General features: G+C 44.6%; 1 protein-coding gene across 6 annotated transcripts in view; it reads left to right on the top strand.

Annotated features, from left to right (window-relative positions):
- The window catches only part of LOC137413345 (phosphatidylinositol 4,5-bisphosphate 3-kinase catalytic subunit gamma isoform-like), a 174,278-nt gene that overhangs the window by 78,666 nt on the left and 77,009 nt on the right, over positions 1-18,603 (top strand). For 4 of the 6 annotated variants that reach the window (XM_068098736.2, XM_068098739.2, XM_068098738.2 and 1 more), the window contains 2 exons: positions 14,212-16,242; positions 17,273-17,338. In XM_068098736.2, the coding sequence (XP_067954837.1) occupies positions 14,290-16,242; positions 17,273-17,338 (2,019 nt within the window). In that variant the 5' untranslated portion in view covers positions 14,212-14,289. Of the gene's footprint in view, positions 1-7,144; positions 8,040-14,211; positions 16,243-17,272; positions 17,339-18,603 lie in introns of those variants that run through there. The other 2 variants (XM_078767599.1, XM_078767603.1) reach the window with 2 other exon arrangements.

Genomic DNA, 18,603 nt, shown 5'->3' with positions numbered 1-18,603 from the left:
GCTCACCTTCACTCCTTCATTCCTCTTTTCTCCCACCTCTGGAACAAACTCCCTCACTCTCTTCAATCCGACTCCTCCCTCCAGGTCTTTAAAACAGCTGTTCACCACCATCTCCTATCTTCCCCCATCCAAAACGTTGTTCTTTTCTACCCCGGTTAATTTCACCCCTCCCCCCACCCACCCTCCCCCCCCCCCCCCACACACACACACACACACACACACACAAACCCACACTCACACACACTCGCTCACACACACTCGCTCACACACACTCGCTCACACACACTCGCTCACACACACACACACACACACACACACACACACACACACACACACACACACACACACACACACACACACACACACAATTAATTGTACAGTATTGGTTGTTCCTAAACTTAAATATAAATAATTTAAAGGATTGCTGTAAATGATGTTAATTTCACAACATCCCATGTTCAACTTTATTTAAATTGCAAACCTCAAACATAGTTCCCCTACCTAAAGCAAGAACGTTAACCCGTAAGCAATTGACTCGTTTCCCGACTGCATGGATCATCAGCTGGGCACCGTTCCTCCTCGAGGTTTCGATCCTTTCAGCCCAGGACCTCTCCAAATGGCGGATCCTCAACCGCGATCATGGATCCACATCAATAGATGGTACATCAGTAGATCCACAACCTCAGTTGCGTCCAGGCAGTCAGTCAACCCATCAATGCAACATCACTTATTCCAACTTTACTCGCAATAGGATTTAATGTATTATCATATATTTATAACTTTCCTTACACACTCCATAATATGATAATATCATTAAATCATTCACATCTTACCTTAAATACACCAATCTACCAACGAGCACGACCACACCATCTACCTCTCCATCAAACTGTATTTCGAATGTTCAAACCGTCACCTGTAACGGTTTTTTGCATGCTGCCGTATCCTAGCAACCACTGATTCCGAGCAACATTGATTTGTAGTATATTTAATTATTATATTGCACTGTATTTACATAAAGATCTCATGAATAATATTTTTAATATTCGTATTGTATTTCACTAATTAGATTTGGTGTCGTTTTGTGATATTAAAGAAAACTTGTTTTAATCTACCAACTACAGCCCCCTGTGCTAGCATACGTCTGACTAGTTGTTGTAATTTATTGACCAGTTCAGAGCTGTGTGTGGTTGCTCTCACAGTCCTAATTATTTCACCTGCAACCGTACCATGAAATAGCTTTTTGGGAATGTTGCCGTCTAAGAAAGGCATTCGGACAATGTGGAATGGAAATGCATCTCGTTTATCAAATAATTTGGTGTGAAATTTATTATTATGGATGTCAATTTGTAATTCTAAAAAGGAAACTGAAGTGGAAGTTTGGTTTTCCTTTTTTAATTCAAGTTCTTTTGGATATATGTCATCATGAAGCTGCTCAAATATAAATCCATCATTAATTTCCAACAAATCATCAATGAACGTGAAGATGTTTCCGCATCTTCGTGCAGTTGTTAATTTATTCCTGCACATGTTCTGGACCCAATCAAACTCGTACATGTGCAGAAACAAATTTGCAAAGAAAGGGGCCGGATCTGAAACCTTGGGTATGCCCACTGTCTGCTGGAGTATCTTGGGATCTGAACCCATGGGTATGCCCACTGTCTGCTGGAGTATCTTGTTGCCAAATGTAAAGAAACTGTTGTTTAGCAGAAATCGAATACTTTCTTTGAGTTTACTTTTTGAAAAACTGCATGAATATTGATTATCCTTTACAGACGAGTGTGCTCTGTTTTGATGTACATTAATGTATACTTTATTACCTCCTGCAAATGCTTTATCTATTGCTCTGTCCAATGCAGTTACCAGCTTGTCATGTGGAATGTTTGTGTACAATGTGGAAAAATCAAAGGTTGAAAGACATTTTGCCTTATCCTTGTTATTTGTCCCCTGCTGGTGTACACCGGAGGGGACTATAGGTTTGCACTCCGTCCCTCCGCCCGTCAGTCCGTCAGTCCGTCAGTCCGTCAGTCCGTCAGTCCGTCAGTCCGTCAGTCCGTCAGTCCATCACGCAAAGAACAGCTTTCCGGACTTTTTTTCTAAACGCTTAAAGCTAATGATTTCAAACTTGGCACATCGTTTCCCCATGATAAGTTACAGATCTCGTTCGAACTTCAAGACGTTTCGATCATTTTTGACAAAGTTATGGCACTTTGAACTTTGGGAATTCTGATAATTCTGATGATCCTTAACTCAGTGCCATTTTAAGTTTTAATTTCCTTTAAAAAAGATTTTCTCTGCAATAATAGGACCGATTGAGATCAAATAATTTTCACCATAGGAGGGACTCGGTCGGTAGAATATTTTAATGGTAATTATAATGTCACAGGTCACGTGGTTCGGGCGCCATATTGTTTTTCGTGAAAACACGAAAACCCCTTTTTCTCTGCAACGGCTGAACAGATCGAGGCCAAACTTTGCAGGCAGAATCGCATACCCATGTCGAACAAAAAAGTCAGCGAGCATGACGTCATGCGTCACATGGTTTCAGAGTTATGACGATTTTAAGCATGAACCTTTAAAACTGAGCCCCTCCCTCATTTTTGATCGAATCGAGGGGAAACTTCACAGATCTGTTCCGCATGTCAGTCTACTAAAATGACCTTTTGGAATTTGCGATAGCTCACGTGGTTTGGCAGATATCGTTAATTGAACGAAAATATTTTTTTAAATGGATATCTCTTGAATCGCTTTATTGATCGACGTGAAACTTCAAACTATAGTAGAAGTCATGAAGAGCAACAAGTGTGCAAAATTTCAAGATGATTGGATATACGATCTGGAAGCTAGAAGTTGTTATTGCGTGAAGAAGAAGAGGCGTCAAGTGTGCGGATTTAATTATTTATCACATGTACAGACTGAAAGCATCGTTGGACACGACCTGTCGCGGTCATTTTAACCTCAAATAAAATTCTAATTTAAGATTTGTCAATAGCTGAGGTATATTAACAAACGAATAAAACAGATTTGGTCAAATTCTGACTTTTTTAACTCGATCGCATTTGACAGAGTTGTGACAAGCTGAGGAAGAAGAAGCCTCGCATTGGCTTCTCCAATGTGCCATAAAAAAATGGATATCTCTTGAATCGCTGGTACCTCACACCGTAAGTTGGTAATAATTTATATAATTCACACAGTGCAATACGTGCAGGCCTCTCCACGGAGCGACCTTGCGGGCTTATCAATGAGGCGAGGCGTGACACACGTGTCTCCGCATACCTCAGATCAAGTTTGAAAACCGGCATCAACCGTGCATAAATTTGCATATTCGATCATTTTTGACAAAGTCATGGCACTTTGAACTTTGGTAGGGGACATGTATTGCAGCGCAATACTCAGAATGCTTGTTAATGTTATGGACACTGTCGATTACCGGTTTGGAATTGTCAATGATCCAGAATTTCTTAATACCAGAATAAAACTTCACTTTTTCATGGGAGTTTTTTAAGCGTTTAGAGATTAGTTTCATTGCCGCTGTAATACTGCCCGACAAAGGTTTCAAACTACATTCTCTACTTGCGATGATGAACCTCATCTTACAAGGGAGTTTGTGCATTTTTGGGATCCAGTAAATGAATGGTAATTTATGGTGTTTATCCGGAACTCGCAGTCTTCTCACCGTTGAGTGATTTGTATGGTGTTGTATCAAGTCTGTTTCGTTATCGTTACTTATTTTGTAGGTCTTTGAAAGTCCCGTGTCTAAGTCCAATTCTTCCAAAAGTGTTTGAATGTAGAATGTTTTACATACAAATGCAATATTATTATTTGCTTTGTCAATTGGAACAATAACATATTGTGTTTGAAGCTGCCTTATAGTGTAGGCTGTTATGTCATTTCGTGTTTTTTTTTTGTTAAAAGCAAAATTCCACTTGATTCCTTGTCTTTGGGGTGTCACATGTTCGAAAAAATAGGTTGTTAATTTTTTTAAACGGATTAAGGGTGTCAAATCCAAGATGGCCGCCAAAATATATAAATTCCATTAAAACTGGTATTCTGAACACAGTATGAGGTCCAAATTAATGATAATACCCATAATTTCAATACCAAGGAGTTCAAAAACAATTAATTTCAATATGGCAGTCAAATTCAAAATGGTGGAAAAATCCAAGATGGCCGCCACTTCTTAAATAACCACAGTACAAAAACTTAATGTTCTTGGATAACACAAATTGTGAATGATGAAATAGGTCCATTTTGGTGGTAATGCCCACATAAGTAATGCTAGGCCGTTGGGGAAACATGTTACTGATTCGTTGAAATCGGTGGATGCCAGCCATAGTGAGAAATAGTGAGAAAATCCAATATGGCTACCACTGTTTTACACAAAGGTCCACATTGCTATAACAATGATAGCGTAATGTAATTTCCTGTTTGACCATATTTAAATATTCCTGTCTCACAATCATCCGTTTTACCTTACAAGTCCTCGTGTTCATCTCCCACAATGTTCTGAGCTGATTGTTCATTGTTGCTACAGCCGTAGTTCAAACAGCTACAGACCTCTGTGCATGGGAGTTTATTGCTGCGGCAACTACAGGAGTTTCCTTTGCATCCTGATTTGCAGCCACATTTTACCAGCTTAGTCACGGCCTCTGGTGCTGGAGGGTTCAAACACATCACCGGAAGAAATCTATTTTCCTCTGACTTCCATCCGTAGTCAGTGGGAGAAGGAAGGGACGGTTGACTTTCGCATGCCTGCATCCATATCATTGCAATATAATGTGCTCGCAGAATGTGTGGTGTCAATGATCCAGAGGTTGGAGGCAGACTCTCTCCCTCGGCCTGTCGATTTGAGTGCAAGAACCATCGTAGTGCATTTACTTTGGTGTGTGTTTTGGATCTGTACAACAAGCAAACGAACCTTTCCAGTTGGTCAATTGCGTTTGGAGAGGGTGTAGCAGCAGATTTGCCAAGTGAAGCAAGTGAATCCAGTATCATATCATCGCAGGACATGAACACCTTCATACACCAGTCCTTTGTCCTGCCAGCGAACCTGCCACACATATCTGATCCTGTGAAAGAATGAAACCCGAGAATAGCTGAGGCGCGGTTAACTCCTAACTTTTCAAAGATAGGTTTGACTGCAATTTTCCTATTCAGTTTTCCTTTTCCGGTAAGGAAATATGTCTCAGCAGGTAGCTGTGGATACATGTGGATCATCAGCAAGAAGACATCGGTATCTGGAGAGTCTATTACAAGTTCTACATCAACGTTAACTGTTAGGGCATGGAGCAAGAGTAACGTATCCGCTTCTTCATGACCGTGTTTTACCAATTCATCAGGCACACTTACATTGCCTTTTGTCTCAGTGCCGAAGGTTACCATGAACTTCTTCAATTTGTTGGCAGAGCTGTTGCTGTGATCCAGAGTCTTTGCAGCTAAATACTCTACAAGTTCTGCCTTGGTTTTGACACTTGAAAGGAAGTCCTTCAAGGAAATATTCTGGATCAGTGTACTATCTTGGATGTGATAGTAGGTCGAGTTTCCCTTTGTTCTCTTTTTTCTCATTTGCTCTTTCAGAGAACTTTCGACGTATCTGTCAAATACCAGTCTTACTTCGTCGTAGTTAGCTGCAATCCTGATAAGCTTTTCATGAAATGACATGGCAAAATCACTGCATGTTTTCATTTTGTCTGTCTTGGAGATGGAGTTAACGAGGGCCATGCCATCTATGACTACAACTTTAAATTTCTCAGACATGTCGGACATGTCAGTTGAAGCTTCTTGCTCAGGCTGCGCTTCTTGTACTTCAGGTGCCTCGGCTTGGGGTGGTACTTCAGTTTGGGAGTTTTCACTCAATACTTGGTCGCCAGAAACACTCGGCATGGCATTAACTGGATCGCTTGTGGCTTCTGTTGGGCTAGGTTGCTCCTTGGTAACTAGCGCTTCAAGATGATGAAGGACCTTAGCCTTGTCATATGCTAGGAGAAGTGACCCATCCGAAGCGAAAAGGGCACGTGGAACAATTCCAAATTCATACTTCCCAATACAGTCCTTTAGATCAAGGTCTGGACGGCTTCTTGATGCTACTATAAACCTCTGTAGGAGTCCTCGTTCTTCTTTGACTTTAATGAGTTTGTCACCTGCTTTCACTTTCTTCACTGCGTTGGCACTTTTGAAAGTGCCTATGTTATTTCTCTTCATTGGATCCCACACTGAAAGTTTTCCTTCTGTAAGGCGTTCTTTGACAAATGTCTGGAACAACTGTTGTCCGATGGCATCGCGGTCTACTATGTCCTTTGTTACCTTTTCATCAATTACTTTCTTGGTAAGAAGGTTACACAGGTCACTCTCATCGGTTACGAATGGGTCTCCATGAACAACAAATACCTCTGTCAATCTAGCGGAATTTCTCATTACTTGGGTGGACTTTCCCCCTGTGATCTCGTGGTGTTGGTCTCTGGTATCAGCACCTTCCATGCCATATTCTCTTTGAAACTCCTCTACTAGATTAGACAAGTCAGGTGCAATCAGGAAGAAACGGTCTAGAGCTCTCTCAATTTGGGTTATTCCAGTAATGCCTCCAATGACCTTGAGTTTGCGGTTCTGCTCAATTCCGTGATCTGGACCTATTGAAGTGAATGCAGCAATCCCCTTCGTCACACAGAAATTTCCTTTCAGGAGTTCTGCCCAGACATCTGGAAAAACTTGTTCTGTTTGCTGCATTGTTGACAGGTACAAAAGGAGCAAACGTGCGTAGTTCAGGTGGTCGTGAGCAAAGAAGTACTTGATAAGAGCTTCAGTAAGATAAGCTTGATAAGAGCTTGATATTTTGAATTTGATTGCCATATTGAAATTAATTGTTTTTGTACTCCTTGGTATTGAAATTATGGGTATTATCATTAATTTGGACCTCATACTGTGTTCAGAATACCAGTTTTAATGGAATTGATATACTGTATTTTGGCGGCCATCTTGGATTTGACACCCTTAATCCGTTTTAAAAAATTAACAACCTATTTTTTCGAACATGTGACACCCCAACAAGGAACAGTAACAAGGAATCGAGTGGAATTTTGCTTTTAACAAAAAAAAAACACAACAGCCATTTTTAAGACATAGCAGCCTACACTATTAAGCAATCACGTGTCTTTGGATTGTTTAAAATTGCCTTCGGATTATTGATTCGAACTTTTCTTTTCAAATCAACAACTCTCCTTTTCACATGTTTCTCTACCTCCTCCAACCATAAAGCCATTTGTGTGTTTGGTACTTTATGTTTGTCAATTTGTTCTTTCATCCATTCACCCAGTTCCATCATTGTAAGTTCCATTGCTTTATTCTGGTTTATTCTTTTATTTTCTCTGTAATTTGGTCTTTTGTAAGTAATGCACGTAATCTTTTATCTTTCACTATTCTGAGATCACCTGTGATGACGTGTTTATGATGTGGATCTTTGAAGGCGGATTGTTCACAATTACAATATAATATAAATATATAACTGTGGCGGACACGAAAGCTCACTGGCGTGAGGGCATCATTCCACGCACCAAGTGGGCGGCGGCCACGCCCGAGGGGTAGGCGTGGCCGCGGGATATACACCGGGCGCGCAGCCCGGAGCGCGCCAGTGCTACAGTGACTCTTTTAATAAAGACACTTAAACTTACCGCGTTGTCCGCTTCCTTCTTATTGTACAAGTAAGTGCGCGTAGCACCGCGCTTCATAACCACCTTTAGAGGCCATTTTTCCCCGCAAAGCGGGGGTTGGCCTTTTTCGGGAAACGTGGTTGTTGTTGTGTTTTGGTCCCCTTTTTGAAGCAATGTTTTACGGCCGGATGCCCTTCCTGACGCCAACCCTTTTTGCCGCCTTTAACGACAAACAGGGAATTACCAGTGAACTGGTACTCAATTAGCCTACCTCGGAAGGATGACAGGCTGAGTCAACCCCCCTGGCGTTAATTCAGCGATCGACCGGGATTCGAACCCAGGATCCTAGGATCCTAAGCCGGCACCTTAGCCGCTAGCCCAACACCAGGCTAAAGGGTAAGCAGTTCTTAAAGCCCACCATAAGGGTAAGCAGTTCATAATTCTTTAATTCTCATCTGATCATGTGCTCCAATCACACACACACACACACACACACACACACACACACACACACACACACACACACACACACACACACACACACACACAAAGGACAAAGTCGGTTCGGAATACTCAGCTACAGCGAGGTAGAAAACAGCACCTGCACATTTCACCATCCACAGGAAGTTTCTCGAACCACACTTTTAAACCGGTTAAAGCGTATATGTTAATCTTCCCACTTGTTTAACGTTCACCTGTTGAAGTTCTCGCAGGTAACCGAGGTTGAAGTAGAGTATGAAACAGCAAATCAAAGCAACGAGAAAGACACACGTCCTCGCCATCTTGAAACAAAATTTCAAAATTTCAAAAATTTCAAAAAATTTCCCAACAAATCTCTTCATTCCAAAAAAAAATTCCATCTCTTACAGTGCCTCTTTCATACATTCCCGAAACTCACCTGCACTCCACCCCCCCCCCCCCGCCCCCCTCCAGCATCCTGAAACGTATTTTTGGCTCGAAGGTCACAAGAAACTCATTTTGCAATAAATGTTTGTTTCCCATTAATCGTACACTTTCTAAAATCCAATCTCACCCCTCCACTCCAAATCTTCCCGATCACCCCTCCCCTCCAAATCTTCCCCATCACCCCTCCCCTCCAAATCTCCCCCCTTGCCACTCCCCTCCAAATCTTGCCCATCACCCATCTCTTTCAAATCTTCCCCCTTGCCCCTCCCCTCCAAATCCTCCCCATCACCCATCCCTTTCAAATCTTCCCCCATGCCCCTCCCCTCCAAATCCTCCCCATAACCCATCCCTTTCAAATCTCCCCCCTTGCCCCTTCCCTCCCAAACTCCCCCACACCCCTCCCCTCCTAGACTCCCCCTCACCCCTCCCCTCCAAATATCCCCCATCTCCCATCCCTTTCAAATCCCCCCCTAACCCCTCCCCTCATAAACTCCACCCTCGCCCCTCCCCTTCAAATCTCCCCACCCTCATTTCTTCTCCATTTCCCTCCTCTCACTCCTCCTGCTCAAAGCGGCCTCCCTGCTTCTTACCCCTTCCAACTCTCACCTTCATCTCCCTCAACCCTCTGCCTCGCTCTTCCCCCTCGTCAAATAACACCTCACTGCGCCTCTCCCAATCACCATCAAACCTTTTGTCCGCCCCATCCTTCCCTTTCTCCGAGCTATTCTGAAATCTCTGACACACCTTCAACAGCTCTCCCTACCTCTTCCTCCTCTTCCACATCTTACACAACCCTCCCCCCCCCCCCCCCTGTTCTGCATCCGATGCTCCCCCTTCCTCTTCATTAACGGTGTGGACCTCAAACATCCGGGGCCTTCGCTCAAACCTGACCAATCTCTCCATACAGGTTGCTTCTGACAAACCAGACGTGATCTGCTCAACAGAAACTTTCCTCCTTCATGATGTCTCTGATTCCTTGGTATCTCTCCCAGGTTACTCCCTCCTCCGGTATGATAGACCTGAGCATCGTCCTGGAGGTGGGGTTGCTATCTTTATCAAAAACTCTCTTCCTCACTCGCCCTGCACTGCCCTCTCTCCACCTCATCCCCAGGAATACCTCTGGCTATGGCTTCCCCTTCGCTCCCACCTTTTGTTCATACGTGTGTTGTACCGTCCAACAAACAGTGATGACTCCATCTACATCTCGCTGTCTGATAATATGGACCAACTTCTATCTACTCATCCCAACTCTCTCTTCCTCATATGTGGTGATTTCAATTGTCACGATGCCAGTTGGCTGGGTGTGGGTACCTCTCTCACCAGCCATGGCTCCTCAGCAAAGGACTTCTGCGACACACTGGGACTGACACAATCTGTCAATTTCCCGACCCTGATCTCACTCAACGGAGCATCTTCTCTTCTGGACTTGGTTATGACTTATTTCCCTGAAAATGTCTGCTACTCTTCTTCTGCTCCAATTGGCTCATCTGATCATGTGCTTGTTAAAGTGGACATCTCTCTGACCATTCTCAGAGAGCCTCCTCAGCGTCGTCGAGTCTGGCACTTCACTCAGGCCAACTGGCACGGTCTTCAAGCAGCCATCAATCATCTGGACTGGTCTCCCATCTCAACCGCCTCTGACATCAACTCATCCCTGGGAATTCTTCCAAAGTAAATTGCTCTCTCTCTCATGCACAGATTTATCCCATCTCGTCTTCAGTTGTCATACCCTTCCTCCCGTCCGTGGTACACGGAATCTTGTGGTGAGGCTGTTGCCCAGAAACAACTTGCCTTCGTCTCCTGGAAAGCAAATCCAACGGAAGGAAATCTCATTTCCTTTCACAAAGCCCGAAACAAGTGTGTGTCCACTCTCAGGAGAGCCAGGAAACAATATCTCTTTGCTCTCAAGACTGAACTCTCTTATCTGTCTCCCTCTTCCAAATCCTGGTGGCGTCTGGTCAAATCTGTTTCTGGTGTTTGTTCCCCCTCCATCCCATCCCTTACCTCAAACGGCTACACAGCTGACTCCGCACGTGAAAAAGCTGAATGCCTCAACTCTGTGTTTGCCTCTAAATCTTGTGTCCGAAACCCATCCCTCTCTGTACCCACCGTAACCAGTTGTACCCAGCTGCTCCTTGACGCTGTGTCCTTTCCTCCTGACAAGGTGGAAAAGTTTCTGACAACCCTCGACTCTGATTCTGCAACTGGACCTGACGGCATCAGCCCACGGGTCCTAAAATCCTGTTCTTCCGCTCTTTCACTCCCTCTCTCTGTTCTCTTCACCCTCTCTTTTGCTCAAGGTCATCTGCCATCTGCTTGGAAATCTGCCAACATCACCGCCTTACACGAAAAAGGTGCAAAAACAGATCCTAGCAACTACAGACCAATCAGCCTTCTCCCAATTATCAGGAAAGTCATGCAATCCATTATTGCTTCGGATATGAAATCTTTCCTCTTCTCCAATGGCTTGATCTCTGATCATCAATTTGGTTTCAGACCAGGTCACTCTACTCTGGACATGCTGCTTCCGCTGTCTCAACAATGGATGGAGGTCCTCAATGCCAAACAGGAAATTAGAGCTGTCTCCCTTGACATATCACGTGCCTTCGATACGGTCTAGCACCCCGCTCTGCTCACCAAACTCTCCTCATTTGGTATCCATGGAAATCTCCACGCATGGCTGGCAGACTTCCTCTCCAGTCGTAGTCAACCTGTGGTCTGAATGGGTTTCTCTCATCTCCTCTTCCTGTTCAGGCTGGAGTTCCCCAAGGCAGTGTTCTGGGCCCTGTGCTTTTTCTGGTCTTCATCAATGATCTCTCTGACTCTCTTGAAAATCCTCTCTATCTCTTTGCTGATGACTCCACTCTCTGTCGCTCCATGCCTCATCCCTCAGATCGGCAGTCTGCAGCCTCATCACTCTCTGCAGACCTGGACAAAATCACAGACTGGGCAAACAAGTGGAACATGTCTTTCAATCCTGACAAATTTCACACTCTTACGATGTCTCTCCGAAAAGACCGACTGGACAACCCTCCCATCCACTTTCTGAATAATCCTCTGCAAGAAGTTCTGTCACTCAAGCTTTTGGGTCTCACTATCTGCCATGATCTTTCCTGGGAAAACCACATTTCAAATCTTGCCTCCAAAGCCAGTCGCCGACTGGGCATCCTCCGTCGTGCGAAATCCTTCCTTGGCACACCTGAGCTCCTCACAACATACAAGGCTTTCATCCGCAGCTCAATGGAATAATGCTCTCCCCTCTGGGCTGGTGCTCCTGCCTCACACCTAGCTCGTCTTCACGCTGTTGAAACCAAAGCGTTCAGAATAATTGGAATCTCCCGCGATGAAGCTATCTCCGAGGGCCTTTCACTTACTCACCACAGGCAGGTTGGTGGTCTTTCCGTCTTCTACCGACTCCTCTCCGGCCTTGCTCCCCCCGCTCTCTCTTGTCTCTGTCCCCCAAATATTCCTACAGGTCGCACAAGATCTGCCTGCAACCCTCTTATGGTTAAACTGCCAAAATCAAGACTCTCTGCTCACCTTCACTCCTTCATTCCACTTTTCTCCCACCTCTGGAACAAACTCCCTCACTCTCTTCAATCCCACTCCTCCCTCCAGGTCTTTAAAACAGCTGTTCACCACCATCTCTTATCTTCCCCCATCCAAAACCTTGATCTTATCTACCCCCATTAATTTCACCCCAAATCCACTTTTTTGAAATACCAACTCCTTTCCTGGAAGTCCTTGGTGTCCTTGTGTTTTATACTTCTCCCAACCCCCCCCCCCCCCCACCCCCCTTCCCACGCCTCCTCCCCCCAAGCCTTCTCCCTCCCACACATCTCCCGATGTCCCTGCTCTCAAATGTTGTGTTTGTGTGCTTCCCCTTCTCTCCCCGTACCGCTCCCCATTTTATATACTTTGTTTGTCTGTTTGATTTGCTTGTGTGATAAATGTTAGCTCTTTCACGAGCCTCGATTCTGTATGCAAAAAAAAAATTTAAAAAAATTGGGCTACAACATTAGGACAGGGTCCTGATATTAAATTGTGGAGGCCATGCCGATCAAGTGACCGGAAATGTGTCAAACTTGGTCAATATTTTGGAAAATCACATAAATGCCTTGAAAAATCTTCTCTCTGGACCCACAAGTCAGAATGCCACCAAATTTGGTCTTCAACATGAGGACAGTGCCCAGATAAGCTCATGGAAGAACAGGAATAACTGTGGAAGAAGGCAATAACATTGTGGCAGTGGGGCAGCAGTTGGACACAATAAGCAAGGGAATGAACAACAGGAAAAGTGGAAAGACCAAGGGAGGAAACCCAGTAACCTGTAAGTAGGAGAGTTTGCTTCGGTTGGGTTAATGGTGTGTAAAAGATTGCAGGTAGGGATGGGAAGATGAGCTGGAGTTCCAGCCCACAGGGGAAAGCAGTACTCCAATTAAGCTATGGAGAAAGGCTCTGGAATCCATTCTTTGCATTAGGGCTAAGGTTATGGTCATGGTATGCACAATGGTTGAGTTTATGGTCAAGATTAGCTTTACATGGCTTTTGTAGGAGGTCCAACGCTCGACTTGAGAAAGAGCATTAAGCTCTGAGATAGAGTATCTTAAAACCTAGCGCTGTAATTTTCAATGGAAGCAGCCATGTCTTATCCACGACTGGCAACATCACGTGATTTTGCATCATCTTCTGGGTGACTTTTCACTGGCACCTTGAACAAATTACAAACCCCCTGGCATAATGCTTACCCAGCAACTGCCTTGGAAGTAGTGACGCTCTGCAAAGAGTATGGCACATTGATGGTGGATGATGGCGATGGGTAAGACATGGCTGCCTTCGCAGAGAAGACTGCAAATTTCACCACGTTCCATTTACTCCTCACTCCACTGATTCCATTTACTCCTCGACTCCTGTCAATCGGACCAACATTGCTATTTTTACCATCGCCAGAGGAGAGGGTATTGCATTTGAGTCCGTTTGTCTGTTTGCCTGTCTGTTTATCTGTCTGTCTGTCTGCTTGTCTGTTTGTCCGCACAGAATAAATATGATTTTCTCTGCAACAGTCGGTCAGATTGACAGGAAATTTTCACAATAGGTGCGCCTCCTGTATAATTGTGTTAATGATAATTATGACGTCATAGGTCACGTGGTATCGGCGCCATCTTGGAAAACCCAGGAAACCTTGCACCGCTATATCTCAGAAAGTGCTGCATAGAAAAAATTGAGACGGCTCATTGTAAAGAACTCTCCATTGGGGAATAACATATGTTAATGATGATGTCATAGGTGCCTCCATTATGACGTCATAATTCATTAAGTACAAAACTCCATCTGATCAAGATGCAATTTCTTGAGCGTCATCTTGGGATAAATTAGTGGAGAAAAAATAATAATGATAACGTCATTGGTCACGTGGTTCCGCCGCCATATTTGTTTAAACACAAACGTCTTAAAACCACTAAAAACACGTCATGGCGAGGGTTTGCAATCTCCGATTGCTCTTTCTTGTTTAAAGATGTAAAGTGAAAGATTTGAGTAAATCATCATATCTGCTACTTCTCTGACTTTTAAATTTGCCATGTGTTTCACTTTAAATGTGCAATTTGCAAGTGTTGTTACGACATAATAATCCATTAAAATGTTCCACTTCCCTACCCCGCAGTCTAGTTTGTGACACATGGACCGAATGTGAGTGAACTTTCATTCACGGAGCGGCCCACCTTGCCCCTCAAGCAACATTATGGCAACTCTCGATGCCCCGAAGCCTTTGCCGCGAGGCTTGAAAATCGTCACGTTTGATGTGTCGTTGCCCAAAGGAAAGCGCTTCTCACTCGGCACCCGCAGCAACTGCACCGTAAAGGTACTTCTGGAAGCCGTGTGGCAGGGGGGGTGTCTCCGAGGTGCTCTTCCGCTTGAAGGAGCACCAAATGATCCCAGAGCTTACACGCTGCTCCTTGAAGATAGGAATAACAACAATGACGTCAAGAACACCAAAGGCGGATGTCACGTAGGATCTTCACAACTTCTAGATTTGGGAGATTTGGAACAGCCACTTTTTACGCTGAACTGTGTACAAAGCTGTGGCGAAAACAGCATTCCTGTGCGCTTATCACTCAGAAAGGGCTACTATGCTGATGAGTTTTCTCAAAGAGAGATTGCCATGCTGATCGGTTTTGATCCTCAGTATCTGCTGCAATCAGAATTTCAACTGGGTGATCCTGAGCTGATAGAGATGCGCAGGAGTTTAAGAGAAGTGTGCGCAAACGAGATCAAGAGCCGGGATCGGCTGCATTATGCCATGGAGCCATGGTCGGCGGCTCGTCCTTTGACTGATCACCTACTAAGTGCCATCCCACCTGCTGGCATCGAAATCACTCTACATTGGGAGTCTGAGAAGCAGGTTTTGAGAATCACATCTCTCGACTCACCATCATCCTTTATGCAGCAATTATTCAAAGGTGCATATGGACAAAACATTTTCCCATCCCACGCATCCGTTGAAGACCTGGTACTCAAAGTGTGTGGACGGGATGAGTACTTGTGTGGACAATCGCCCTTTGTCGACTTTGTATGGATACGGTACTGCTTTCGTCATGGCGAGCCAATTCACCTGACACTAGTCTGGCTTACAGACCTGCACACTGAAGACTCCGATAATGAGCTCGTGTCCACAAGCATACGCTATCCCGATGTTCCATCAAAATTAAGCCCAAGGTGGAGAGAATTAAACATACGACGAGATTCCTTCACAGACACCGAAGTGCAGTGCTTCTCAGAACTTCCCCTCTGGAGATGCAAACGATCACTGCGCGTACGAGCTCGAGGAGCACGTTTTCCCGAGAAACAGGTAAAAGCCATGCCACCTTGTGTCGAGACATGGCTTGAAGCAGAGTTGCTCCATGGTGAGGAGGTACTGGGAAGCACAAAAACGCCAGTCCTTCCAATTGCAAACACAGTCACGTGGGACTGCTGGATGCATTTCTCAATACGGATGAAAGACATACCCCTGGGTACTCGTCTTTTCCTTCGGCTGTACACAAGGTATCCAAACGCTGGTGGTTTAACACCTGCGTATCACTTTGGGAATATTCTCCTTCTTGATCACCACTCATTGCTACGCCAGGGCCATTTGTTGTTACATCTGTGGCCACCTGCCCAAGAAATCAAGGGCGTCAAACCTGCAGGTCACTTTTCAACAGTTTCAAATCCCGATATGGATGGTTCAGTGGCACTTGTTTTGCATATGGACGAGTACAAACGCCCTGTGACGTACTCCAGCATTACCAGAAGTGAGCAATCACACGTAACATCACCATCACACAGCAAGCTTGAGCGTTGTCTATCCAAAGACAGTGTTCAGCATCAATTGATATCTGAGCTGCTAAACTCTTATTTTTTGAAAGATCTACAAGTGGAGGAGCTAAAACTCCTATGGGATGTTCGGCAGTATTGCTCCACACAGTGCCGTGGCTTGCCCCTGCTTATGCGGAGCGTGCAATGGGGAAGCTATGAAAGTGTCCAAGAAGCGTATGCACTGCTTGCTGCGTGGCCCAAACATGGACTCTCGCTGAGTGAGGCTTTTGAGCTGCTGGGATTTCGCTTTGCAGATTGTGAGGCAAGGAATTTGGCAGTGAAAAGGTTTGAAGATGAGGGGGATGAAGTGCTGTTGCGCTTTCTGCTGCAACTTGTTCAGGTGAGGGTACATGTGAATGCCTTTCTGTGATCTTCACCTTTATGAACAACTCTTTACGACTCGTTTCCAATTTAATTTTCTTGGGCATCCTTAGAATTGTCCTATGGATTTAGACTTTCTCTAAACCATTAAGTATGCCAATGATATATGCAGGATCTGGAAAATACTGTCACGTGTACGGCCCCAACTGAAACGGGAAGCGATTAAAGATGGGAACTACACACACTGGGAATTTTAATCCCCTGAATAACTGGCTCGAGGCTAAATTTGTACGAGGCAAGCCTCCTTGCCTCCTCCAAATGCAGTCTAAAACCCAGAGAATATAATTAAGCAATAATACCCAATTTATGCCTCCAAGGGTCACCAATCAATAAGCCAAATTGTTGGCATGGGAAAGATGGCAGGACATGCCACACGCAATATAAGGGAATACATTAATTATATATTTTGTGTACGGCAGAACCAATATGAAATGCTGCTAGATGAAGGATAGACATGAAACACGATAACTTAACAAACTAGAACAACATTCGGTAGAGCGCATACATCCGCCAGGTTGAACAGTATGTTTTAAATTGATATATATGGGAAAATTACATGCCCAGACCAAATATCAAACCCAGGTCCTCTGGAAAACTGTACCAGTGCTCTATATATCACATTTATCTTTTGTATCCCACTGATAGGCTGGATCTGGATGGACCTTCACCATCAAAATTGAACCAATTCATCCTTGTCACATACCTGACCGGTTCACAAAGATTTGCCTGCATCCGTCCATAACTTTTTGCGATGTCGTGATATCGGTTTTAGCCCTATCTGTCAATGTGTTGCTTTTCGAAAGAAGCTTTCTCTGTTCAAAAATAAGTAAACCCTATAATCTTCGTTTGTCCAACGCCTTTTCTCTTTAGCCAACTTTCTCTGCCCCCTTCACCCTTCTAAACATCCTACAATTTTCATTGCTTGATGTTTGCTTCATGAGACAATGTAAACATTGCATAACCCAATATATTGTTTGATAATCTTGCAGGCTCTGAAATTTGAACCATACCATGACAGTGCACTGGCCAGATTTCTTCTCTGCAGATCTTTGAAGGTGAGGCTTTATGACCCTACCTGTTTTTTTTTGTATACAAGATCGAGGCTCGTGTAAGAGCGAACATTAATCTCAAAAAAACAAACTGACACATAAAACATACAATAAAGGGAGCGGGAGACAAGATGGGGAGAGAGAGGGAAGAACACAAGTACAACAGAAGAGAACAGAGACATCGGGAGATCTGTGGGAGGGAGAGGGCTTGGGGAGAGGAGGCATGGGAAAGGGGGAGGGGAGGGTGGGAGAGGGAAAAACACATGGACACTGCTAGGACTTCCAGGAAAGAAGTCGGTATTTCAAAAAAGTGGATCTGGGGTGAATTAACAGGGGTAGAAATGTTCAAGGTTTTGGATGGAGGAAGATAAGAGATGGTGGTGAACAGCTGTTTTAAAGACCTGGAGGGAGGAGTGGGATTGAAGAGAGTGAGGGAGTTTGTTCCAGAGGTGGGAGAAAAGAGGAATGAAAGAGATAAGGTGAGAAGAGACTCTTGATTTTGGCAGTTTCACCATTAGAGTTGTTGCTGGCAGATCTTGTGCGACCTATGGGAATATTTGGGGGACAAAGCACAGACAGAGCTGGGGGAGCTAGGCCGAAGAGGAGTCGGTAGAAGACAGAAAGACCACCAACCTGCATGCGGGGCGTGAGTGAAAGGCCCTCGGAGTTAGCCTCATTGCGGGAGATTCCAATGATTCTGAAAGCTTTGGTTTCAACAGCGTGAAGCCGAGCTAGGTGTGAGGCAGGAGCACCAGCCCAGAGGGGAGAGCAGTACTCCATCAAGCTGCGGATGAAAGCTTTGTATGTGGTGAGGAGCTCAGGTGTGCCAAGGAAAGACTTCGTACGATGGAGGATGCCCAGTTGGCGACTGGCTCTGGAGGCCAGCTTGGAAATGTGGTTTTCACAGGAAAGATCATGGCAGATAGTGAGACACAAAAGCTTGAGTGACAGAACTTCTTGGAGAGGATTGTTCAGAAAGTAGATGGGAGGGTTGTCCAGTCGGTTTTTTTGGAAAGACATAGTGAGAGTGTGAGATTTGTCAGGATTGAAAGACATGTTCCACTTGTTTGAACAGTCTGTGATTTTGTCCAGGTCTGCAGAGAGTGAGGAGGCTGCAGACTGCTGATCCGAGGGTTGAGATATGGAGTGACAGAGAGTGGAGTCATCAGCAAAGAGATAGAGAGGATTTTCCAGAGAGTCAGAGAGATCATTGATGAAGACCAGAAAAAGCACAGGGCCCAGAACACTGCCTTGAGGAACTCCAGCCTCAG

The sequence above is a fragment of the Myxine glutinosa genome, chromosome 1, assembly GCF_964187855.1.
Source record: "Myxine glutinosa chromosome 1, kmMyxGlut1.1, whole genome shotgun sequence".
In the NCBI taxonomy this organism is placed as follows: Eukaryota; Metazoa; Chordata; class Myxini; order Myxiniformes; family Myxinidae; genus Myxine; species Myxine glutinosa.
The sequence above is the reverse complement of the archived record's forward strand: the minus strand, read 5'-3'. Positions and strand labels throughout refer to the sequence as shown.